This window comes from Ranitomeya variabilis, chromosome 5, assembly GCF_051348905.1.
Source record: "Ranitomeya variabilis isolate aRanVar5 chromosome 5, aRanVar5.hap1, whole genome shotgun sequence".
NCBI lineage: Eukaryota > Metazoa > Chordata > Amphibia > Anura > Dendrobatidae > Ranitomeya > Ranitomeya variabilis.
Window position 1 is genome coordinate 320,214,001 of NC_135236.1, and position 26,036 is coordinate 320,240,036.

The window sequence follows — 26,036 nt, forward strand, 5'->3', positions numbered from 1 at the left end:
CTATTGTTTGTTATGTTAGGCCTTCGTTAGCCTGTCTGCGGTTCCTACTTGCAATACTCCTCCACTGACCACAATGCTGCCCGTGTACCCCTGGAACCTATTTAAAAGTTCATAGAGCCTAGTTATATATTTTATTTACTATTAATAAGGCCATGATGGACTACGCTGTACCACGCTACAAGCTAACCAGTCGACACTTCTTTTGCGAAAAAAGCCATCCCAACCCTCCACCAGCATGTAAAAGACCGCATTGTCCATGCACTCTGGCAATCTGTGAGTACAAAGGTGCACCTGACAACAGACGCATGGACCTGTAGGCATGGCCACGGAAGATTACATGTCCATTACGGCGCAATGGGTTAATGTGGTGGATGCATGGTCCACAGGGGACAGCCTACTAAGTCTGTCTGCAGTCCCTAATTCAAATTGTCCTCCACTGTCTAAATCGGAGCTTCAACCTTCTGGCTTTCGGCCTATAGTATCAGAAATTAAACTGCATTTGGCCTTCAACTTTGGTTACGGCCTACTAACGGTGTCTGCCCCTCCCTGGTGTTGACCTCCACTGTATAAAGCTGAGCTTCAACCTTCTGGCTCTCATTAAGTGCTGTTTTTTAAAAACTTGGTGGTTAGGGCCTACTAATGGTGTCTGCCGCTCCCTGGTGTTTGTCCTCAACTGAATAAAGCTGAGCTTCAACCTTCTGGCTCTCATTAAGTGCTGTTTTTTATAAACTTGGTGGTTAGGGCCTACTAACGGTGTCTGCCGCTCCCTGGTGTTTGTCCTCAACTGAATAAAGCTGAGCTTCAACCTTCTGGCTCTCATTAAGTGCTGTTTTTAAAAAAAACTTGGTGGTTACAGCCTATGTGTAAATAGCTATGGAGGATATTCATTAAATTAAAACATAACTTTTAATAAATATGGATAAAACACTAGGGTCCTAAAAAAACATGTATATCAACAGTGAAACAAAGTGCTCATGTGAACCAGTGCTCAAGATAAAAAAATTGGAACAGTCTTACCAATTTGGACGGACAAATGGAAGAAATATCTCAGTTTCTGTAAGGAAGGTGGCTCCAATATAAGTAAGAAAGGAGAAATCGGGCCAAGGGTAGGGAATGATATATATCCTAGTTTCCCTGTAAACCCTTCAAGAGCTCCTGTCCTCACAAGGACAGGCCCCAAGTGAGCCCTACTATGGGCACCCACCAATCAAATAGTAACCTAAATGTCTCTCTTATCCCTACGCGTTTCAACTCCAATAAAGGAGAATCATCAGGGGAGTTATATACAGGGAGAACCAATGGGTCCCCTTAAAAGTCCAGGAAGAGTAGTCCATTAAAGTCCATACTAGTCCGTATGCCTGTGTATAGATTGGGTCCCGCAGTGGCTGGGAGTCCCGGCAAGATTCAGCAAAATGATAGCTGTGTCCGCAAATGAACCCTCTGTGGTTACAGCCTACTAACGGTGTCTGCCCCTCCCTGGTGTTTGCCCTCAACTGAATAAAGCTGAGCTTCAACCTTCTGGCTTTCGGCCTATAGTATCAGATATTAAACTGCATTTGGCCTTCAACTTTGGTTACGGCCTACTAACGGTGTCTGCCCCTCCCTGGTGTTGACCTCCACTGTATAAAGCTGAGCTTCAACCTTCTGGCTCTCATTAAGTGCTGTTTTTTAAAAAACTTGGTGGTTACAGCCTACTAACGGTGTCTGCCCCTCCCTGGTGTTTGCCCTCAACTGAATAAAGCTGAGCTTCAACCTTCTGGCTCTCATTAAGTGCTGTTTTTTAAAACCTTGGTGGTTAGGGCCTACTAACGGTGTCTGCCCCTCCCTGGTGTTGTCCTCCACTGTATAAAGCTGAGCTTCAGTCTTTAGGCTTTTGGCCTAAAGTATCAGATATTAAACTGCATTTGGCCTATTAGTGTGTTTGGGCCCTTAAAACAGTGTCTGCTGCTCCTGGGTTTGCTACTCCACTGAACAAAGCAATGCAGCCTGTTTAATCCTGTTACCAATTTTGAACTGCATTTAGCCTACTTTATTCTTTGGCCCTATATCTGTTTCCTCCTCATCCTGCCCATTGCCCAGCCACTGCTAGATGAGTCTGCTGGTACATTGACCTAGACCACTACATTCCCCTTGCACTCTACACAGCCAGAATCTGACCCTGCTGAAAGTAAGGTTCCCCTTCCCGCATGTTATACCACCTTACACAGGGACAAAGAGGAAGGTGCAGATGAAAGTGCAGGTTCCTTCATCAGGTGGGGGGGCATACTCGTTGGCGACGTCACTGGCACAGGGCCCCTCAGAGTACGCAAAAGTGTCGCTGCTGGTGGGAGGCGCCCCCGCCATGCAAACACACCGCTGTACTTTGAGGGGCCCTGTGCCAGTGCCAATGCGAACGAGTGGGCCCCCCCCTGCTTGCTCAGGATCACAGCACTTGCAACGTTGAAATACTTACCTCTCCCTGCTCCACCGCCGTGATGTAGTCCACGATTCCTGGGCCCACTAAAACCTTGAACCAGCCCTACCCCCCACAACTTTTGCCAAATGACCCCCAAGTTCCAATGAACAACTATTATTATAAAGTTAATTAAGATTGACAAGCTTCAGAAACAAGAATGGATGTTTTTGGCATTAAAATGGGCACTGTAGGTGTTTTCCTGGCCTCCACTTACTGCCGACTATGCTTCCCCATTCACTTGCATTGGGTTTCGTGTTTCGGTCGATCCCCGACTTTTAGCGATAATCGGCCGACTGCACTCGACTCGACTCTGGACAAAGTCGGGTTTCACAAAACCCGACTCGATCTTTAAAAAATGAAAGTCACTCAACCCTAATAAAGGGTGATACAATCACCTGACCAAGACAACCCAGCACCAGGGGAAAAAGACCAGCAGCCGGAAAACCACAACAAGATGGCGGATGGTCAAAACAAAACAGATTCTAACAGTACCTCCCCTTTTACGAGGATCCTCTGGATCCTCTTGGCCAAGCCTTATTTGGAAGTCTCCAGTGAAAAGCCTTAATCAGCCTTGACGCCGAGATGTCCTCAGCTTTCACCCAGGAATTACCCTCGGGACCAAAATCCTTCCAGGACACGAGATACTGCAAACTTCCTCTGTGCCACCTGGAATCTAAAATGCGTGAAATCTCAAACTCGCCGTCCTCATCAACTGGAGGAACAGTCGTCATAGGCTCCTTATCTGGTGTGTCAACTTTCTTCAGTAAAGATACATGAAAAACTGAATTAATTCTCCAGGACGAGGGGATGTCTAATCTCACCGCTGCCGAGTTGACGACCTGAACCACTTTGAAGGTTCCTACAAACTTAGACCCCAGTTTTTTAGAAGGGATCTTCAAACGCAGATTCCTAGAGGACAACCAGACCATGTTCTCAACTGCAAATAATGTCTGCCTTCTTTTCTTGTCAAAATATTTATTTTACCTCCTATTTGCCTTCAGATTATGGCGTACATTGGTCCAAACCCTGTCCAAATTTCCAGAAAAACTCTCCTCCTCAGGCACCGCTGTCCCAATCTTTGAAAATGGACTGAAAGATGGATTCCTCCTACAGCAGAAAAAAGGAGAATACCCAGCCGAGGAAGACTTATGATTATTAAGATATTGGTAGATATTCCGACCACATCTCCTGATTGTCTGCTACAAAACATCTCAAAAACTCCTCGACGTCCTGGTTCTTCCTTTCAGGCTGTCCATTGGACTCTGGATGATAACCTGATGAAAATGATAAATTAACCTTTAATCTGTCACAAAATGCAAGCCAAAAGCGAGCCACAAGCTGTGATCCTCTACCGGAAGCAATGTCCGTGGGAACCCCATGAAGCCTGACAATCTCTTTCACAAATGCCTTAGCTAGAGTCTTGGCGCAGGGTAATTTATTGAACGGGACCAGATTACACATCTTACTAAACTGGTCCACAACAACCCAGATGACAGAGAAACTCTCAGAGACCGGCAGATCGGTGATAAAATCCATAGCAAGAGGTGACCATGGTGAACTAGGAACCTCCAAAGGGCACAGCAACCCTGCAGCCGGGGCATGTAAGGCCTTCGACCTAGCGCACACAGTACACTGACGCACCCACTTGATGATTTCTCTTTGCCACCCTGGCCAACAGAAACTTCTACCGATCGACTTTCTAGTTTCCGAAATCCCTGGATGACCGCCAACCAAGAATCATGACATTCATTAAACAAAGCTCTCCACAAGGCTCTAGGCACAAATAATTTACCATACAGAGTGTTAATTGGTGCAGCATTCTGGGCCTCTAGGATGCTACTCTCCAACTCAGAACCCAATGCTGCCACCACCACCCCTCTCTGCAAAATACATTCCTCCTCAGTATTAACTGCTGAAGAGAAACTACGAGACAAAGCATCCGCTTTAACATTCTTTGTCCCAGGGATATATGTGATGGAGAAATGAAACCAGGCAAAAAACAGTAGCCTAGCTTGATGGGCATTCAAACATTTAGCAGCATCCAGATATATCAGATTCTTATGATCAGTAAAAACCTGTATCGGATGTCTAGCACCCTCCAAAAAATGTCGCCAATGCTCAAACGCAAGTTTAATAGCAAGCAACTCTCTGTTCCCAACATTATAGTTGAGCTCAGTCTCCAAAATTTTTTTAGAAAAGAAAGCACAGGGATGCACCCCATCCTCTCTCTCTTGGGACAGAACTGCCCCCACCCCTACTGAAGAGGCATCAACCTCTACCAGAAATGGCTTGGTCTCCTCCGTCTGAATCAAAACAGGAGCAAAGCTAAGTCTCTCCTTGAGATGCTCAAAAGCCTTAACAGCCTCAGAGGACCATTGGACAGTATTAGAACCCTTCTTGGTGAGATTAGTTATAGGTTTAGCGATCACTGAAAAATTCTTTATGAATATTCTGTAATAATTGGTAAACCCCAAAAATCTCTGAACCGACTTCAAACATTCAGGCCTAGGCCACTCCAGCACTGCTTGAACCTTCACCAGGTCCATCTCAAACCCATCACTGGAGACAAGGTACCCCAAAAAACTCATTTTCTGTACCGTAAACTCGCATTTCTCCAGTTTAGCAAAGAGTGAGTTCTCACTCAAAATCTGTAGAACTTTGCGGACTCTCTGCCAATGTGACTCCAGATCAGGTGAATAGATCAAAATATCATCCAAATAAACAATAACACTCCTACCGATCAACGGCCTCAGAATGTCATTAATGAAATTTTGAAAAAACGCAGGTGCATTAGTTAGGCCAAAAGGCATCACCAGACACTCCAAAATGACCTTCCGGGGTATTAAAGGCTGTCTTCCATTCATCACCCTCCTTCACCCGCAGCAAATTATATGCCCCACGAAGGTCAATGTTAGAGAACCATTTTGCTCTGGTTAGTTGGTTAAACAAATCCCGAATCAGCGGCAATGGGTAAGGATTGCGCACAGTGATCTTATTAATCTCCTGAAAATCCAGACACTGCCTAAGGCCCCCATCCTTCTTTTTGACAAAAAAGAATTCTACAGCCACAGGGGATTTAGAGGGTCTTATATGACCTGCAGCTAAACTAGTCTGTAGGTATTCCTTTAAGGCCTCCCTCTCTGTAATCGTCAGGTTAAATAAACGACTCTTAAGAAGTGTGACACCTGGAACAAACTCAATAGCGCAGTCGTAATTTCTATAGGGTGGTAGAGCTAGCGACTTGACCTCAGAAAATACCTTCCAGAAATCCTGAATGGCTTCAGGTAGCTCCCTCTTCACAACAGCAGCAATATGAACATTACAACAATTACCATAGCACCCCTGACCCCAGGACCTTATAGTACTAGATGACCAGTCCAGCAAAGGATTGTGCATTTTTAACCAGGGTAAACCCAGGACGACTGGGCAAGGTAATTTAGCAAGAACAAACAAGTCTATACACTCCTGATGTTCCATATTCACAGTAAGTGGGAACCCGGTAACCTTTCAAGAAATACACCCATGTTCCAGATGAGTGTTATCAATAGCCACAACAGGAATAGGAGATGACAATGGTTCAGAATCAAACTTATATTTGTCTAGAAATTGTTGATCAATCAAATTGAGTGCAGAACCACAATCCACTGTTACCTGAAAATCAATGGAATGACCATGATATGTGGTATTACCAGAAAAAAAAAACAGCTTACCGTAAAAACGCAATATGAACTGGAGTGTGACTCCTACTGACATCTTTTTTTCTTTCCTTATGCGAACCTCACATTGCTTATTAAAGTGGTCAGCCTTACCACAATACAAGCATAACCCTTCAGGGAACCGCTTCTCCTTCTCCTGGGAACGAGAGGACATCGCCCCAAGTTGCATCAGTTCTCCGCTGTCAATGGGGCTATCCTGAGAGACTGGGTCCAGCATTATAAGAGTCTTCTTTTCACTCTGCCTGTCTCTTAATCTTCTATCCACACGGATAGCTAACTGCATAGCGGTTTCCAAAGTATCAGGTGCAGGATATGCAATGAGCAAATCTTTAACTCTTTCATTCAAACCTGCTAAAAACTGACTCTTGAGCGCTGGGTCATTCCACCTAACCTCTGCGGACCATCGTCTGAACAGAGTGCAATACCTCTCAGCATCCACAGAGCCCTGTTTAAGCCGTCTGAGCTCTGCCTCAGCTGATGTGACGTGATCAGGATCATCATATAACAACCCCATAGCAGAAAAAAATGCTTCTACTGGTGTCCAACAAGGATCTTCAGGATGTAATGAAAACGCCCAAATTTGGGGTTCACTTCGCAATAAAGACATAATAATCCCCACATGCTGTAATTCACTCCATGAGGATCTGGGTCTAAGCCAAAAATATAGTAAACATGCATTCTTATACGTAAAAAATTCCTGCCGTTTACCAGAAAAAAACTCAGGTAATCCTACCTTAGGTTCTTCAGGGCTTGCTCCAGAGCAATTACTCACATGCTGTTTAAGGTTGGTTACTTCCATAGTTAACCCTTGCAAGCATTGAGCAAGTTCCTGGACGCTGCACATATTGAAAGAATCCAGGAATTTTTCTTTTTTTTATATGTGTGGCTGGACAAACTGTTCGAAACTGCAGCACAGAACTAGGAGATCAGGGGGACAGCTGACCCTGCACTAAGACTAGGTTGAAACACTAAGATGGAGTTGGCGACCCTTTCCTTGCGAATAGACCAACCGACGATCCTAGTCTAAACTCAGCGAAGTCCTATGGATAAGGGGAAGGAGGTCCCTAAAAGATCTAAGGACTGGGTACTAAAAACAGGTCACCTCCTAATAGGAAACATAGAGAAAGCTGCAGAAACAAACTGAAAACAGAAACAAAATATAACAGAACCAGAGATCCCAGAACTGCAAAATATCAAACACAGAAAGCTGTCAAAGCACCTAGCCAGAACTCTAGCGGATTAACACTGTTGTCCAGCAAGGAATGGGAGGCAGGTGCTGGGTAATAAAGGGTGATACAATAACCTGACCTAAGACAACCTAGCACCAGGGGAAAAAAACAGCAGCCAGAAAACCACAACAAGATGGCAGATGGCCAAAACAAAACAGATTCTAACAGGTACTTTTGGATGTGTGGACAGGTGCCAAGTCTGTTGTGAATTCTGCTCTTGGGCTCCCTCTGGTGGTTGTAAGTGGTAGCGCTGCTGTCTCTGAATCGCAGCATTTATCAGGTGTGTTCACTTTTGGCAATTTTGACTGGGCTATTTAGTCTTGCTTCACCCTTTAGTCAGTGCCAGTTGTCCATTGTTCCTGGAGGATTCACATCTCTGCCTGGTCTCTCCTGCTTTGCAGTTCTTTTCAACAAAGATAAGTTCTGGCCTTGATTTTTTGCTGTCCACATGCTGTGGCCTTATTGTTCAGTTCTTTTCCATGTTTTTTGTCTTGTCCAGCTTGGTCTGTATAAGGATTTGTTTAGCCAAGCTGGTATCTCTGGAGATGCAGATATACCCTCCATATCTTTAGTTAGCTGTGGAGTTTTTGTATTTTCTGTGGTGGATATTTTCTAGTGTTTTAATACTGACCGCATAGTACTCTGTCCTTTCCTTTCTAATTAGCTAGAAGCGGCCTCCTTTGCTAAATTCTGATTTCAGTCTGTGTATGTTTTTTCCCTCTCCTCTCACAGTCAATATTTGTGGGGGGCTGCCTATCCTTTGGGAATTTTCTCTGAGGCAAGACAGTTTTCCCTTTTCTATCTTTAGGGGTAATTAGTCCTCCGGCTGTGTCGAGATGTCCAGGGAGTGCTAGGTACATTCCACGGCTACTTCTAGTTGCGGTGTTAAGTTCAGGGTCTGCGGTCAGTACAGGTACCACCTTCTCCAGAGTACGTCTCATGCTGCTCTTAGGCCACCAGATCATAACAGTACAACTGGCCAACAATGAGTTAACCGCATCTCAAAAGAAGGGAAGGAAAGTGCTGAGCCATTTTTTTTCTGTAGTCTGTTGTGTTTTTTTTTTCTCTTCCCTCTTTACCTCTGGGTGGCTCAGGAGTTCGGCGCTGGTATGGATGTTCAGGGATTGGCTTCTCGTGTGGATCAACTTGCTGCTAGAGTACAGGGTATTTCCGATTATATCGTTCAGACTCCAGTTTTAGAGCCTAGAATTCCAACTCCTGATTTGTTTTTTGGGGATAGGTCCAAATTTCTGAGCTTTAAAAATAACTGTAAACTGTTTTTTGCTCTGAAGCCCCGTTCCTCTGGTGATCCCATCCAGCAGGTTAAAATTATTATATCTCTGCTGCGTGGTGACCCCCAGGATTGGGCATTTGCCCTGGAACCTGGGAATCCGGCGTTGCTTATTGTAGACACCTTTTTTCAAGCGCTTGGGTTATTGTATGACGAACCTAATTCAGTGGATCATGCTGAGAAGACCTTGTTGGTCCTGTTTCAGGGTCAAGAAGCGGCAGAATCATATTGCCAGAAGTTTAGAAAATGGTCTGTACTGACTAAATGGAATGAGGATGCCTTGGCGGCAATCTTCAGAAAGGGTCTTTCTGAATCCGTTAAAGATGTTATGGTGGGGTTCCCCACGCCTGCTGGTCTGAGTGATTCTATGTCTCTGGCCATTCAGATTGACCGGCGCTTGCGCGGGCGCAGAGTTGTGCACACTATGGCATTGTCTTCCGAGCGGAGTCCTGAGCCTATGCAGTGTGATAGGATTGTGTCTAGAGCAGAACGACAAGGATTCAAACGTCAGAATAGGTTGTGTTTTTACTGCGGCGATTCTGCGCATGTTATTTCTGATTGCCCTAAGCGTACCAAGAGAATCGCTAGTTCTGTTACCATCAGTATTGTACAACCTAAATTTCTGTTATCTGTGACCCTGATCTGCTCATTATCGTCATTTTCTGTCATGGCATTTGTGGATTCAGGCGCCGCTCTAAACTTAATGGACTTAGAATTTGCCAGACGTTGTGGTTTCCCCTTGCAGCCTTTGCAGAGTCCTATTCCTTTGAGGGGCATTGATGCTACACCGTTGGCTAAAAATAAACCTCAGTTTTGGACACAGCTGACCATGTGCATGGCGCCAGCCCATCAGGAAGATTGTCGTTTTCTGGTGTTGCATAATTTGCATGATGCTATTGTGCTGGGTTTCCCATGGTTACAGGTGCATAATCCAGTATTAGATTGGAAATCTATGTCTGTGACTAGTTGGGGTTGTCAGGGGGTTCATGGTGACGTTCCTGTGATGTCAATTGCCTCCTCCCCCTCTTCTGAAATTCCTGTGTTTTTGTCAGATTTCCAGGATGTATTCAATGAGCCCAAGTCCAGTTCCCTTCCACCGCATAGGGACTGTGATTGTGCTATTGACTTGATTCCAGGCTGTAAGTTCCCTAAGGGCCGACTTTTCAACCTGTCTGTGCCAGAACATACCGCCATGCGGAGCTATGTTAAGGAGTCCTTGGAGAAGGGGCATATTCGGCCATCTTCTTCACCATTGGGAGCAGGTTTTTTTTGTTGCCAAAAAAGATGGCTCCTTGAGACCCTGTATTGATTATCGCCTCTTGAATAAGATCACGGTCAAATTCCAATACCCTTTGCCTTTGCTTTCTGATCTGTTTGCTAGGATTAAGGGGGCTAGTTGGTTTACTAAGATTGACCTTCAAGGGGCATATAATCTTGTTCGTATTAAGCAGGGTGACGAATGGAAAACTGCGTTTAATACGCCCGAAGGCCATTTTGAATACCTTGTGATGCCACTCGGACTCTCTAATGCTCCATCTGTGTTTCAGTCCTTCATGCATGATATATTTCGGAATTATCTTGATAAATTCATGATTGTATATTTGGATGATATTTTGATTTTTTCAGATGATTGGGAGTCTCATGTAAAACAAGTCAGGATTGTATTTCAGATCCTTCGTGATAATGCCTTGTTTGTGAAGGGGTCTAAGTGCCTCTTTGGAGTACAGAAGATTTCTTTTTTGGGCTTCATTTTTTCTCCCTCATCTATAGAAATGGATCCGGTTAAGGTTCAGGCTATTCATGATTGGATCCAGCCCACATCCATGAAGAGCCTTCAGAAATTTTTGGGCTTTGCTAATTTTTATCGCCGTTTCATTGCCAACTTCTCCAGTGTGGTTAAACCCCTGACCGATTTGACGAAGAAAGGCGCTAATGTGACGAATTGGTCCTCTGCGGCTGTTTCTGCCTTTCAGGAGCTTAAACGCCGATTTACTTCTGCCCCTGTGTTGCGTCAGCCGGATGTTTCTCTTCCTTTTCAGGTTGAGGTTGACGCTTCTGAGATTGGGGCAGGGGCCGTTTTGTCTCAGAGGAATTCTGATGGTTCCTTGATGAAACCGTGTGCCTTCTTTTCTCGAAAGTTTTCGCCTGCGGAACGCAATTATGATGTCAGCAATCGTGAGTTGTTGGCTGTGAAGTGGGCATTTGAGGAGTGGCGACATTGGCTCGAGGGGGCCAAGCACCGTATTGTGGTCTTGACCGATCATAAGAATCTGATTTATCTCGAGTCTGCCAAACGGCTGAATCCTAGAGAGGCCCGATGGTCCCTGTTTTTCTTCCGTTTTGATTTTGTGGTCTCGTATCTTCCGGGTTCTAAGAATGTTAAGGCTGATGCCCTCTCTAGGAGCTTTTTGCCTGATTCTCCTGGGGTCCTTGAGCCGGTCGGTATTCTGAAGGAAGGGGTGATTCTTTCTGCCATCTCCCCTGATTTGCGACGGGTTCTTCAGAAATTTCAGGCTGATAAACCTGACCGCTGTCCAGTGGGGAAATTGTTTGTTCCTGACAGATGGACTAGTAAAGTGATTTCGGAGGTTCATTGTTCTGTGTTAGCCGGTCATCCTGGGATTTTTGGTACCAGAGATTTGGTTGGTAGGTCCTTTTGGTGGCCTTCTTTGTCACGGGATGTGCGTTCTTTTGTGCAGTCCTGTGGGACTTGTGCGCGGGCCAAGCCTTGCTGTTCCCACGCTAGTGGGTTGCTTTTGCCTTTGCCGGTCCCTGAGAGGCCTTGGACGCATATTTCTATGGATTTTATTTCGGATCTTCCGGTTTCCCAGAGGATGTCAGTTATCTGGGTGGTTTGTGACCGGTTTTCTAAGATGGTTCATTTGGTACCTTTGCCTAAGTTGCCTTCCTCTTCTGATTTGGTTCCGTTGTTTTTTCAGCATGTGGTTCGTTTGCATGGCATTCCGGAGAACATTGAGGTTCCCAGTTTGTTTCTAGGTTTTGGCGGGCCTTTTGTGCTAGGCTGGGCATTGATTTGTCTTTTTCTTCCATGTTTCATCCTCAGACAAATGGCCAAACTGAGCGAACTAATCAGACTTTGGAAACTTATTTGAGATGCTTTGTGTCTGCTGATCAGGATGATTGGGTGGCTTTCTTGCCATTGGCCGAGTTTGCCCTTAATAATCGGGCTAGTTCTGCTACCTTGGTTTCACCCTTCTTTTGTAACTCTGGTTTTCACCCTCGTTTTTCTTCAGGGCAGGTTGAGCCTTCTGATTGTCCTGGGGTGGACTCTGTGGTTGACAGGTTGCAGCAAATTTGGGCTCATGTTGACAATTTGGTGTTGTCTCAGGAGGGGGCTCAGCGTTTTGCTAACCGTCGTCGGTGTGTTGGTTCCCGGCTTCGGGTTGGGGATTTGGTCTGGTTGTCTTCCCGTCATGTCCCTATGAAGGTTTCTTCCCCTAAGTTTAAGCCTCGGTTTATTGGCCCTTATAGGATTTCTGAGATTATCAATCCAGTGTCTTTTCGTTTGGCCCTTCCAGCCTCTTTTTCCATCCATAATGTTTTTCATAGATCTTTGTTGCGGAAATATGTGGTGCCCGTTGTTCCTCTGTTGATCCTCCTGCCCCGGTGTTGATTGAAGGGGAGTTGGAGTATGTGGTTGAGAAGATTTTGGATTCTCGTTTTTTGAGGCGGAGGCTTCAGTATCTTGTCAAATGGAAGGGTTATGGCCAGGAGGATAATTCGTGGGTTGTTGCCTCCGATGTTCATGCTGATGATTTGGTTCGTGCCTTTTATTTGGCTCGTCCGGATCGGCCTGGGGGCTCTGGTGAGGGTTCGGTGACCCCTCCTCAAGGGGGGGTACTGTTGTGAATTCTGCTCTTGGGCCCCCTCCGGTGGTTGTAAGTGGTAGCGCTGCTGTCTCTGAATCGCAGCATTTATCAGGTGTGTTCACTTTTGGCAATTTTGACTGGGCTATTTAGTCTTGCTTCACCCTTTAGTCAGTGCCAGTTGTCCATTGTTCCTGGAGGATTCACACCTCTGCCTGGTCTCTCCTGCTTTGCAGTTCTTTTCAACAAAGATAAGTTCTGGCCTTGATTTTTTGCTGTCCACATGCTGTGGCCTTATTGTTCAGTTCTTTTCCATGTTTTTTGTCTTGTCCAGCTTGGTCTGTATAAGGATTTGTTTAGCCAAGCTGGTATCTCTGGAGATGCACATATACCCTCCATATCTTTAGTTAGCTGTGGAGTTTTTGTATTTTCTGTGGTGGATATTTTCTAGTGTTTTAATTCTGACCGCATAGTACTCTGTCCTATCCTTTCTATTTAGCTAGAAGTGGCCTCCTTTGCTAAATTCTGATTTCAGTCTGTGTATGTTTTTTCCCTCTCCTCTCACAGTCAATATTTGTGGGGGGCTGCCTATCCTTTGGGAATTTTCTCTGAGGCAAGATAGTTTTCCCTTTTCTATCTTTAGGGGTAATTAGTCCTCCGGCTGTGTCGAGATGTCCAGGGAGTGCTAGGTACATTCCACGGCTACTTCTAGTTGCGGTGTTAAGTTCAGGGTCTGCGGTCAGTACAGGTACCACCTTCTGCAGAGTACGTCTCATGCTGCTCTTAGGCCACCAGATCATAACATATGTCCTGATGGAGAATGAAAGTTCCATCTTCAATAAGTTTTTCGGCAGAGGAAAGCATGAAGTGCTGTAAAATTTCCAGGTAGATGGCTGCACTGACTTTGATCTTGATAAAACACAGTGGACCTACACCAGCAGATGACATGGCTCCCCAAACCATCACTGATCATGGACACTTCACACTAGACCTTGGAAGTCAAGTTCCCAGAGTCTGGAGGAAGAGTGGAGAGACCGACAATACAAGGTCTAGTGTGAAGTTTCCACAATCAGTGATGGTTTCGGGAGCCATGTCATCTGCTGGTGTAGGTCCACTGTGTTTTATCAAGACCAAAGTCAGCTCAGCCATCTACCAGGAAATTTTAGAGCAAATATGTCTTGCACTGAGGAGAGGCTTCCATCAGGCCATTCTGCCATAAAGGCTCAACTGGTGGAGGGCTGCAGTGATAGTTGACTTTGTGGAACTTCCTCCCATCTCCTTACTGCATCTCTGGAGCTCAGCCACAGTGATCTTGGGGTTCTTCTTTACCTCTCTCACCAAGGCTCTTCTCCCATGATTGCTCAGTTTGTCTGGATGGCCAGGTCTAGGAAGACTTCTGGTGGTCCCGAACTTCTTCCTTTTAAGGATTGTGGATGCCATTGAGCTCTTAGGAACCTTGAGTATTGCAGAAATTCTGTTGTAACGTTGGCCAGATCTGTGCCTTGCCACAATTCTGTCTCTGAGCTCCTTGGCCAGTTCCTTTAACCTCATGATTCTCATTTGGTCTGACATGCACTGTGAGCTGTGAGGTCTTATATAGGCAGGTGTGTGCCTTTCCAAATCAAGTTCTATCAGTTTAGTTAAACACAGCTGGCCTCCAATGAAGGAGAACCATCTCAAGGTGGATCACAAGGAAATGGACAGGATGTGATTTATATATGAGTGTCTGAGCAAAGGGTCTGAATACTTATGACCATGTGATATTTCAGTTTTTCTTTTTTAATAAGTTTACAAAAATTTCTATATTTCTGTTTTTCTTCAGTCAAGATGGGGTGCAGAGTGTTTCACTGCAGCCATTTGGTAAATTCAAAAAAGTTCATTTTTTTTCTTATTAATGTACAAAGGCTGAAAAATTTAAAGGGGTTTGAATTCTTTCCGTACCCACTGTACATTACACGCTAGTTTTATATGTGTCCTAAACAGCAACAAAAATAAATCAGAACATATGTTAGACAATATATCTACAGTGATTCAGCAAATCCACATATTACTTCAAAATACCTGTAAATATTGCATTGCTTTACATGTCCATATTTTAGCTATTTTATCATGAGTGATAGACCCTAATGATTCATTGCACTTTTCACAATGTGCTGATATCATATCACCCAGCACTTGCCATATCAGAAAGCATAGTGCATGGTTATGAGTGATGTTTACAGCAGAAATGAATGAAATGCAACAGAGTGCAGTGTACTATGGCATGTCAGAATGAAAGTGCTTAATCAGACAAGAAAGACCTAATTCCAAAAAAATGCTAGAATTAAGAATTCTGTGACTTTTAAGTAAATCATAGGAATATGCAATTAATGTACATTGAGCTGCCTGTCTTTTACATAGAAAACAGGACTGTTTCCCTTCTAAATGTATTATGTGAAGTAATTAATACATCTGTCCTTTATCGGGATATTTGAGTACATGAGGAAAGGTTTAGCTCCTCTAGCTGTGAAGTGTATACTTTTTTACCACAAGTCTAATGTCTGCAATATGTTCAGTGAACACTAAATGGGGCTATGATCTAGATAAAAGCCTGCATTCCTAGTTTGCTGTGATTTTCATTTGCCTTAGTAAATAGGCATGCTGCTTTGTAGACTGTTGCTTTTTAAGTCAAATATGTTCACTCTTATTAATATTATTAATAGCAGATTATAATATATATTGATTTTCTGCCAGATACCACTTTTTTTACAAGTTTACATTTTGTTTCAGTGCCCAAGCAACACTTATGACCCAATGATAAAATCAACCAAAGACTTCCCAGATGATGTTATTAGTTTTGTAAAGAACCACCCGCTTATGTATAAGTCGGTGTACCCTCTGCATGGTAAACCTGTGTTCACCAGACTGAATGTGGACTACAAGCTAACTCAGATCGCGGTTGACCATGTGATAGCAGAAGACGGCCAGTATGATGTCATGTTTCTCGGGACAGGTAAATTGCATCTTTCAATATTATTTAATGTATTATTTTATTATTATTGTATCATTGCATTGGTTCCTATAGTAACGTGTTAGAAGCTAAATATATGTGTAATATGTTGTTTAGTATATTACATCTGATAAGAATTTTAAGTGAAAACAATTTTAATTAAAGTCACCAGCAAGTCCCAATATCATGTAAAAGAATGAGATTTAATAGTGTCTGCAGATCTCTTTTCATGCTGATTGTCGTCTATAGTATAGGGCTACTCCTTTTGATTAATACTTTAAGCGCTGCCAAACTCTTATTAAATGATAATTCACATCGTCATATAGGAATATTGCCAGATAGTGATTGTAAAAAGAAGCAGTTTTGCAATTTTTCATTATTCTTACTTATATAGCACCATCATATTCCACAGCGCTTTACAGATATTATCATCGCTGTCCCCATTGGGGCTCACAATGTATAATCACTATCACTATGTCTTTGGAATGTGGGAGCAAACCAGCGTACCCGGAGGAAACCCACGCAAACACGGGGAGAACATACAAACTTCTGACAGATGTTGTCCTTGGTGGGATTTGAACCCAGGACCCCAGCACTAATGACTGAACCACCGTGCTATCTAATTTTGCTGCTTATTGAAATTTGCAGTTGTTCTTGATATAGTAACATGTTTGGCTTGTTGCCTAGGACACTGAGCATCACTGCTATCCAGCTTGTAAGTCATTCATTCAAGCTGGCCACGATTACATGGTAACTGCGCCCTTCAGCTTCAAAATAGTGCTTACTAGTTTAGTAGAAAAGAGCTTGTAAGGACTGCTCATGTTCTGCTGTCTAGTAGTGGTGGTCAGTCTCCAAGGCAGTGAGCTGTAAACAAAAGAAAACTCCAGAATGCCTGAAATTTGTAAAATTCAGTAAATTGCAGAATGCCTTTACAGTCTCTCCAACATTACCCCTTTATGAAAATGAGGATAACCCTTTTTTGCAATAAGTAGAGATTCCTAAATTATATAGTTTATACTGGAGCTACTAAATAACCCATTTTTCTTAAAGACAAAGGGAATATTAATACTGACTGGGAAAAATTGGTTAACAAGTCAGAAGAGATCGATGACAAATTGCATAAGAGTTAAGAAGTAGCTTGTATCACCTTCCGTTCTTTGTGAAATTGTCAGATTCTGACAGTAAATTTGTGTAAGCATCACAGGCTAATAACAGATCTTCAAATTAAAATTTTCATTAATATACTGTACATACTGAATATCCATACACAGATGTGTCCATTGTCCACTCCTAACCTTTTTCGAATTGTCTTAACTCGGGAGGGGCAGAAATTGTACAGTACATTTTGCTACGCTGTTCCCAAAACTCTTATTTATTTCTACGGTGTCGGTGCCTGGACAACCGGACTCTTGTCTATCTTGGCTATCCAAGCCGGAGATGGGAATAACCCTTTAAAAACATTTTTAGACATAGTGATATTCTTGAAAATCTGTAAGTTCTCTTTGTAATGTGTATTATTATTTTTTGCTTTAACGAGTTCATAACAAATGCGAGTGGATGGTGCAGGATCAGGAACTGAGCCTGTGCCATAACTAGAAAGTTCCAGCTGAGTGATACAGATGGCATTCACCGCTAACATAAGATAGCAGAGCTTGCTGATTAACCCCTTAAAGTCTAACAGTGACTTTTAAAGTGGCGCAGAACTATGTGTGTCCTGTTTCGAGCGGCCATTAACCCCTTTGTGAGGCAATCATGGAATGTCGATGGGTTGCCATATTCATAACGCAACTCATCCATTTAAAGCATAAAGCAATAAAAAAAGATAAAAATGACAGAATTCATCTTTTTTTCTTTTCCACATCTCCCAAAATAGAATAAAAAACAATATTTATGTCCCAAAATGGTATTAATGAAAAGATCATCTCATCACCAAAGTAGCAATCCTGAGTAAAGATCATCTGGAAAAAAAAAAAGGTTATGGGTCTCAGAAAACGGCAATCTAATATATAAAGCTGAATGTGTGTATGTATGTGTGTATGTGTGTATGTATGTCCGGGATTTGCATCTGAACCGTCGCAGCTACAGCCACAAAATTTTGCACAGTCACACGTCTGGACCCCGAGAGCGTCATAGGCTATATTGTGAGGTGAAATTTTAACCCCGCGCTTTCCAATTCACCAAACAATTTTGCCCCTATCTACATAATGGGGAAAAAGTGAAAGGAAAAGTGTTGGAGGCGTCGCAGCTACAGGCACAAAATTTTGCACAGTCACATGTCTGGACCCTGGGAGCGTCAAAGCTATGTTGTGAGGTGAAATTTTAACCCCGCGCTTTCCAATTCACCAAACAATTTTGCCCCTATCTACATAATGGGGAAAAAAAGAAAGGAAAAGTGTTGGAGGCAAATTAACAGCTGCCAGATGTGAACAAGGGGGACTTAAAGAATGAGAGCGATGGCACCAAAGAGTATATACTGTACAGTTGCTAAGGTGGGGCCCCGACATGGGATAATCACCACACCACCACGGGGATATGAACACACACACAAAATGCGCCACACACTACCACGTGCTCAAACACATATACCACCCTCAGCGCACATTTCACCACACATACACCAACCTCGCCACATAAAAGTCGAAACACAAAAGTCGCCGCTCAAAACTCGCCACGCGCAAAACTCTCCACATGCAAAACTCGCCACACGTGCAAAAATCACCTCATGGAAAACTCGCCACGCAAAACTTGCACACGTGGAAAAATTGCCACATGCACAAAAGTTGCAACACATGCAAAAGTTGCCTCACACAAAACTTGCACATACTCAAAAGGCACCACACATAAAACTCGCCAAGCGCAAAACTCGCCATGCGCAAAACTTGCTGCACACAACTTGCTACACTAACCTGTCACATGCAACTCGACACACAAAAAGTTGCTACACGCATGTCGCCACACAAAACTCATCTCACAAAAGTCGCTACATGCATGTCGCCACACGCAACTCAACACACACAACTTGACACACGAAACTCGCCCTAAAACACACACAAGTCTGGTATTATCCTTCAAAAATAAAAATCTGATTAATAAGCTGACAAACTACAAGAGCAACAAATGTACCATATAGGAATCCGGCAGCTGTCAGTCACATGACCAGTCTATTATGTGTATGTGTGAGCTAATATATACTGCCAGGGGGTGGGCTTACTGTTGGCTGGGGATTTATCAGGCTGCCAATTTAGCTTACAAATACTGAGGTAAAAATACTGACCAAATAACGTGTGACCGAGGTCTAATACAGGAGGAGATGACATACAGATATATACTATATACAGGAGGAGATGACACACAGGTATATACTATTTACAGGGGAGATGACACACAGGTATATACTATATGCAGGAGGAGATGACACACAGATATATACTATATACAGGAGAGATGACACACAGGTATATACTATATAGAGGAGGAGATGACATACAGGTACATACTACATACAGCAGGAGATGACATACAGGTATATACTATATACAGAAGGAGATGACACACAGGTATATACTATATACAGGAGCAGATTACCTACAGGTATATAGTATATTCATGAGGAGATGACATACAGGTATATGCTATGTATAGGAGGAGATGACATACAGGTATATACTATATACAGGAGGAGATGACACACAGATATATACTATATATAGGTGAGATGACACACAGGTATATACTATATACAGGAGATTACATACAGGTATATACTATATATAGGAGGAGATGACATACAGGTATATACTATATACAGGGGAGATGACACACAGGTATATACTATATACAGGAGATGACATACAGGTGTATACTATATATAAGGGAGATGACAAACATGTATATACTGAGGTGAAAATGAGAGGTGTGAGGTGAAAATGAAAAGGTGTGAGTGCAAAATGAGAGGAGTAAGGGAAAATAGTGATCGGAAAATGACAGATGTGAGGTCGAAATGACAAGTGTTAGGGGGGAATGAGAGGAGTGAGGGGGAAAATAAGAGGAGTGAGGGGGAAAATGAGAGGTGTAAGGGAGAAAATGAGAGATGTGAGGGGGAAAATGAAAGATGTGATGGGGAAAATGAGAGGCGTGATGGGAAAATAAGAGAAGTGAGGTGCTATAACTAACCACAGATATTTACTATGCCCAGGCAACGCCGGGCTCTTCAGCTAGTATATTTATATTTATATTTTTAGTACATTGTATGGTAAAATGAATGGTGTCATTCAATGCTACAACTTGTATGGAAAAGAACAAAAGTTATGACTTGTTTAAGAAAGGAAGGAAAAAAAACAATGGCCAGTGAGTAATCTGTGAAGTTATTACAATAACATAGGACTGAAACTATTGAAAGTAAATGATTGACTCTTCTTGTCTTTTAGATGTTGGGACAATTCTCAAAGTAATTAGCGTCGCCAAAGGTATCTGGAATATGGAAGAGGTTCTGCTGGAAGAGCTGCAGATATTTAAGGTATTGAAAACAAATTATCCACTTCAGGAAGAATTGTCTGTCAATAGAAAGTCCATTCTACTTCAGTAGATGAGGACAGTGATAAACAGGGCTAGGAAACCCATTATATGGGCAGGTAGATTTCTGTGGACACAACACACTGTGTTATGGAAGAAGCAGAAGTTGTGAAGCTGAGAGTGACAAGGGCTAACATGGGGTTAATGAAGGATGCAGAACAGACCAGGAGGGAAGTCCCAAAATGATCATCGTTTATTTAGTGTAAGCAAAAGATCAAACATTGGAAAAACTTTGATTTGACCCAGAAACATTTATTTTCTTGCATTCCATTTTTATTGACTTTTAGGCCCCGTATTTAATTTTTTTTAAGCCACTTTTCTTTTGGTAAAGTACTTACCTTGTGGTATTCACTGATGTTTATTGCACCAAATACATGGTGCATAGTCAAAAATAGCTTTATTTCCTGTCGTTATCCATTTTGCTACTTTTTGAGCATTGTTTAAAAAAAGAAAATTGTCACCAAACATGCGACTTTTAAATAAAGAGATGCATAAAACTACATCGGGGGGACAGGAGCAGAGTTGCACCGAATTTTCCAACTTGTCAAAAAGTCGCAATTAATGAATCAGCTGAAAACACCTGGAATCACTTCACTCCAGCCAAAAAAAAGAATAAACAAAAACACAGGAGAGCACATTTTGAGGGGGTTTGTGTGAAATGATGTTCAATTTACCTTTTTTATCAGTTTTTTGTGTTGTTCCATGAAGGAAATAAACATGTATATAACAAAACGTGTAATTGCAATAATTTTCCTGGAGAAATACTTCATTTTCTGGAACTATTTAAAGGGTGCAAACACTTTTGGCCATGCAGTATATAGTGACAGTTCTGATACCTACTGTTACTTCTTTTCCAGAAACCATCACCAATTACAAACATTGAACTATCCATTAAGCAGGTAAGAGAGATGTGTAAATCGCTATCTGTGCAATGTGCTGGTCAATAGTTTATGTAAAAATAGATAATTGTTATCCATATCATCTGTCATTTCTCCGAGGGATAATGGCATCAGGAGCCTCACGTGTTCCTAAGGTCATCGCCTCATATCCAGCCCTTCCTCTTTTGTGCAGTATGGTTTGGCCTGTAGTCACCATGCTATTGGCATACATAGAGCAGCTGTGCTTTTGGCCAATATAGGCTATAATGTAGCCAAATGACTCTAGACAATGTCAGCAATAGTTATGTGATCAATTCACAGAAAGGTAGGAAAGGCTGTACAACACAGATAAAAGAGATGGTGGCTGACAATATGACATATAGATATTTACATGATGTCAAATATTAATGAGGCACATTGAGCATGAGCTGACAAGCAAAAAAAGAGAAAAGAAATGTATTTCAATGTATCACCCTGAACTGATTTACTTCACAGCCCTGATGTGCAATGCTACAGAACTGTCAGCAGGTGGCAGTATTACACCTTGTGATTGCTGCTCTACAATTATAGTCTAGTAGTTTAGTTAAACTGGTGCTTTCAGTTAGCAAACTATCCCCCTCTATGCCAATGGTAATGGCTTAACTTGGGCTTAGTATCGAAAAAATAACTACTTGGATAAGCCAGTAACATTGTTCTAAAATGTATCAGCTTAATATTAATTATCAAACACTTTATTAATAATATTCTACCTTAAATATACAACAAACAACTTAATCAACTAAGTTTTCTATTCTATAGCAGGAACCTGCAATCAGATCAAAAGTGGCCAGTGCTTGCTCTTATTTTATTCTCACTGCTTCCCTGAGTATTCTTTTTTTTTTGCCTTTTACATCTGTCATAATGTTCCAGAGATATGGGCCTTTTATTTAGTGCTTATTTTTCCCAATGACTCGTTGAGCACTGGGGACAAGTCTTTAGGCTTCTCTGCATTATTAGGCCGGCGTCACACTAGCGAGTTTTACGGACGTATGAGCGCATAAACTACGTCCGTAAAATTCGCATTACACACGGCCCAATGAATCTCTATGGCCCAGCTCATATCTGCCGTATATTACGCATCCGTAATATACGGTCTTGTACGGCCGTAGAAAATCGCAGCATGCTGCGTTTGTCACCGTATTGCGCAAAAAAATCGCCAATGAAAGTCTATGGGGGCGAGAAAAATACGGATTCCACACGGACCAGCAGTGTGACTTGCGAGAAATATGCAGCGGTGTTAGTGAAAAGCTGGTAATTCAATTGCCGGCTTTTCATTTCTCCTTCACAAACCCGACAGGATATGAGACATGGCTTACATACAGTAAACCATCTAATATCCCCTTTTTTTTGCATATTCCACACTATTAATGTTAGTAGTGTGTATGTGCAACATTTGGGTGCTGTAGCTGCTAAAATAAAGGGTTAAATGGCTGAAAAAATTGGCGTGGGCTCCCGCGCAATTTTCTCCGCCAGAGTGGTAAAGCCAGTGACTGAGGGCAGATATTAATAGCCAGGAGAGGGTCCATGGTTATTGGCCCCCCCCCGGCTACAAACATCTGCCCCCAGCCACCACAGAAAAGGCACATCTGGAAGATGCGCCTATTCTGGCACTTGGCCACTCTCTTCCCACTCCTGTGTAGCGGTGGGATATGGGGTAATGAAATGTTAATGTCACCTTGCTATTGTAAGGTGACATTAAGCCAGATTAATAATGGAGATGCGTCAATTATGTCACCTATCCATTATTAATCCAATTGTATGAAAGGGTTAAAAAAACACACACATTATTAAAAAGTATTTTAATGAAATAAACACACAGGTTGTTTTAATATTTTATTGCTCTCTCAATCCACCAGAAGACCCTCGCTCTGCAAAATAATAAACCAACAATATACATACCTTCTGTTGATCTGTCACGTCCCACGAAGTAAATCCATCTGAAGGGGTTAAATCATTTTACAGGCAGGAGCTGTGCTAATGCACTCGCTCGTGCCTGTAAACCCCGGGTGCTGAAAGGAAAGCTGGGTGATCTGTACTTACATTGAGTCACGGTGAGGCGCCCTCTGTTGGATGTCCTCATGAACTGGAGCCTTGGAAAAGTTCCCACGCTCGAGTTCATATGAGTTCATCCAGCAGAGGGTGCCTCACCGCGACTCAAGGTAACTACAGGTCACCCAGCTTTCCTTTCAGCACCCGGGGTTTACAGGCACGAGCGAGTGCTTTAGCACAGCTCCTGCCTGTAAAATGATTTAACCCCTTCAGATGGATTTACTTCGTGGGACGTGACAGATCAACAGAAGGTATGTATATTGTTGGTTTATTATTTTGCAGAGCGAGGGTCTTCTGGTGGATTGAGAGAGCAATAAAATATTAAAACAACCTGTGTGTTTATTTCATTAAAATACTTTTTAATAATGTGTGTGTGTTTTTTTTAACCCTTTCATACAATTGGATTAATAATGGATAGGTGACATAATTGACGCCTCTCCATTATTAATCTGGCTTAATGTCACCTTACAATAGCAAGGTGACATTAACCCTTCATTACCCCATATCCCACCACTACACGGGAGTGGGAAGAGAGTGGCCAAGTGCCAGAATAGGCGCATCTTCCAGATGTGCCTTTTCTGGGGTGGCTGGGGGCAGATGTTTGTAGCCAGGGGGGGGCAATAACCATGGACCCTCTCTAGGCTATTAATATCTGCCCTCAGTCACTGGCTTTACCACTCTGGCGGAGAAAATTGCGCGGGAGCCCACGCCAATTTTTTCAGCCATTTAACCCTTTATTTTAGCAGCTACAGGGCCCAAATGTTGCACATACACACTACTAACATTAGTAGTGTGGAATATGCAAAAAAAAAAGGGGATATTAGATGGTTTACTGTATGTAAGCCATGTCTCATATCATGTCGGGTTTGGGAAGGAGAAATGAAAAGCCGGCAATTGAATTACCGGCTTTTCACATATATCGCGCTGAATTAAATATAAATACAGAATATATATATATGTGTCTCAATGACATATATATATATATATATATATATATATATATATATACTGTATATATGTTTTAACGAACATTTGAGCGCATAAATCCATTAGATGTCGGTTTTGCAAGCCTGCGAGAAAATAACGCAGTACAGATGCCATACGGATTACATACGGAGGATGCCATGCGCAAAATACGCTGACACACTCTGCCTACAGAGGACATACGGATCACTATTTTGGGGACTTTTCTGCGTATTACGGCCGTAAAAAACGGACTGTATTTACATACGCTGAGTGTGACGCCGGCCTTACTCTGTACACAATGCCCCATTGGTAAAGAACTCTAAATAAAAAGGCTCATGTGTCTGGAACAATTTGGTGGATTAAGAAAAAGAACAGAATAATCAGTGGAGCAGCGGGAATAATATAAGTTCAAAAACTGGCCACTTTCAGTCACATGTCCTATATAAATGTTTTGTTTTCTATGTGATATATTTTTTTGGAAATGATGAGCATTACTGCCAAATTTGCTCCCATCTTTTCAATACTTTATTGAGGTCTTAGATGGGTATTCCCATCTTAGACAATTCTGGCATATTTATGGCATATGTCTGAAATTTCTGAAAGATCTAGGTACCACCTCTGGAAACCAGAACTTATCTCCAAAATGGGGTTTCTGTATTACGTGTTAACCCTTCATGACCTTGGGATTTTCCGTTTTTCCGTGTTCGTTTTTCGCTCCCCTCCTTCCCAGAGCCATAACTTTTTTATTTTTCCGTCAATTTGGCCATGTGAGGCCTTATTTTTTGTGGGACGAGTTGTACTTTTGAACGACATCATTGGTTTTACAATGTCGTGTACTAGAAAACGGGAAACAAATTCCAAGTGCAGTGAAACCGCAAAAAAAGTGCAGTCCCATACTTGTTTTTTGTTTGGCTTTTTTGCTAGGTTCACTAAATGCTAAAACTGACCTGCCATTATGATTCTTCAGGTCAGTACAAGTTCATAGACACCTAACATGGTTAGGTTATTTTTTATCCAAGTAATGAAAAAAAATTCCAAACTTTGCTAAAAAAAAAAAAAAAATGCGCCATTTTCCGATACTCGTAGCGTCTCCATTTTTCATGATCTGGGGTCGGTTGAGGGCTTATTTTTTGCGTGCCGAGCTAGCGTTTTTATTGATACCATTTTGGTGCAGATATGTTCTTTTGATCGCCCGTTATTGCATTTTTATGCAATGTCGCGGCGACCAAAAAAAACGTAATTCTGGCGTTTCTAATTTTTTTCTCGCTACGCTGTTTAGCAATCAGGTTAATGCTTTTTTTATTGATAGATCGGGCGATTCTGAACGGAGCAATACCAAATATGTGTAGGTTTGATTTTTTTTATTGATTTATTTTGATTGGGGCGAAAAGGGGGTGATTTAAACTTTTATATTTTTTTTTTCAAATTTTTTTTACTTTTTTTTTAACTTTCGCCATGCTTCTATAGCCTCCATAGGAGGCTAGAAGCTGGCACCACTCAACACAGGGTGGCGCTCACAGCTACCGTGGATCAGCAACCATAGAGGTCTCAAGGACCTCTATGGTTACTATTCTGAAGCATCGCCGAGCCCCGATCATGTGACGGGGGTCGGCGATGCCATCATTTCCGTCCGCCCGGCCGGAAGCGGTAGTTAAATGCCGCTGTCTGCGTTTGACAGCGGCATTTTAACTAGTTAATAGGCATGGGCAGATCGCGATTCTGCCCGTGCCTATTACGGGCACATGTCAGCTGTTCAAAACAGCTGACATGTCCCGGCTTTGATGCGGGCTCACCGCCGGAGCCCGCATCAAAGCGGGGCTTCTGACCTCGGATGTACTATCCTGTCTGAGGTCAGAAAGGGGTTAAAGGCAATCTCTCAGCAGGTTTTTACTACCTCATCTGAGAGCAGCATAAAATGCAAGAAAACAGACTCCGATTCCAAAGATGTATCACTTAGTTTACTGGGTGCAGCGATTCTGGCACAATCAGAGTTTTTAAATGTAACAAGTAGCAGAGCTGAGAAAG

The 26,036-nt window shown here is 42.6% G+C and overlaps 1 protein-coding gene across 2 annotated transcripts in view; it reads left to right on the forward strand.

Annotated features, from left to right (window-relative positions):
- Window positions 1–26,036, forward strand: part of SEMA3D (semaphorin 3D) — a 312,494-nt gene that overhangs the window by 253,112 nt on the left and 33,346 nt on the right. For both annotated transcript variants that reach the window (XM_077264655.1, XM_077264654.1), the window contains exons 12-14: window positions 15,288–15,510; window positions 19,935–20,023; window positions 20,937–20,978. In XM_077264655.1, coding sequence (XP_077120770.1) covers window positions 15,288–15,510; window positions 19,935–20,023; window positions 20,937–20,978 — 354 coding nt within the window. The remainder of the gene's footprint in view (window positions 1–15,287; window positions 15,511–19,934; window positions 20,024–20,936; window positions 20,979–26,036) is intronic.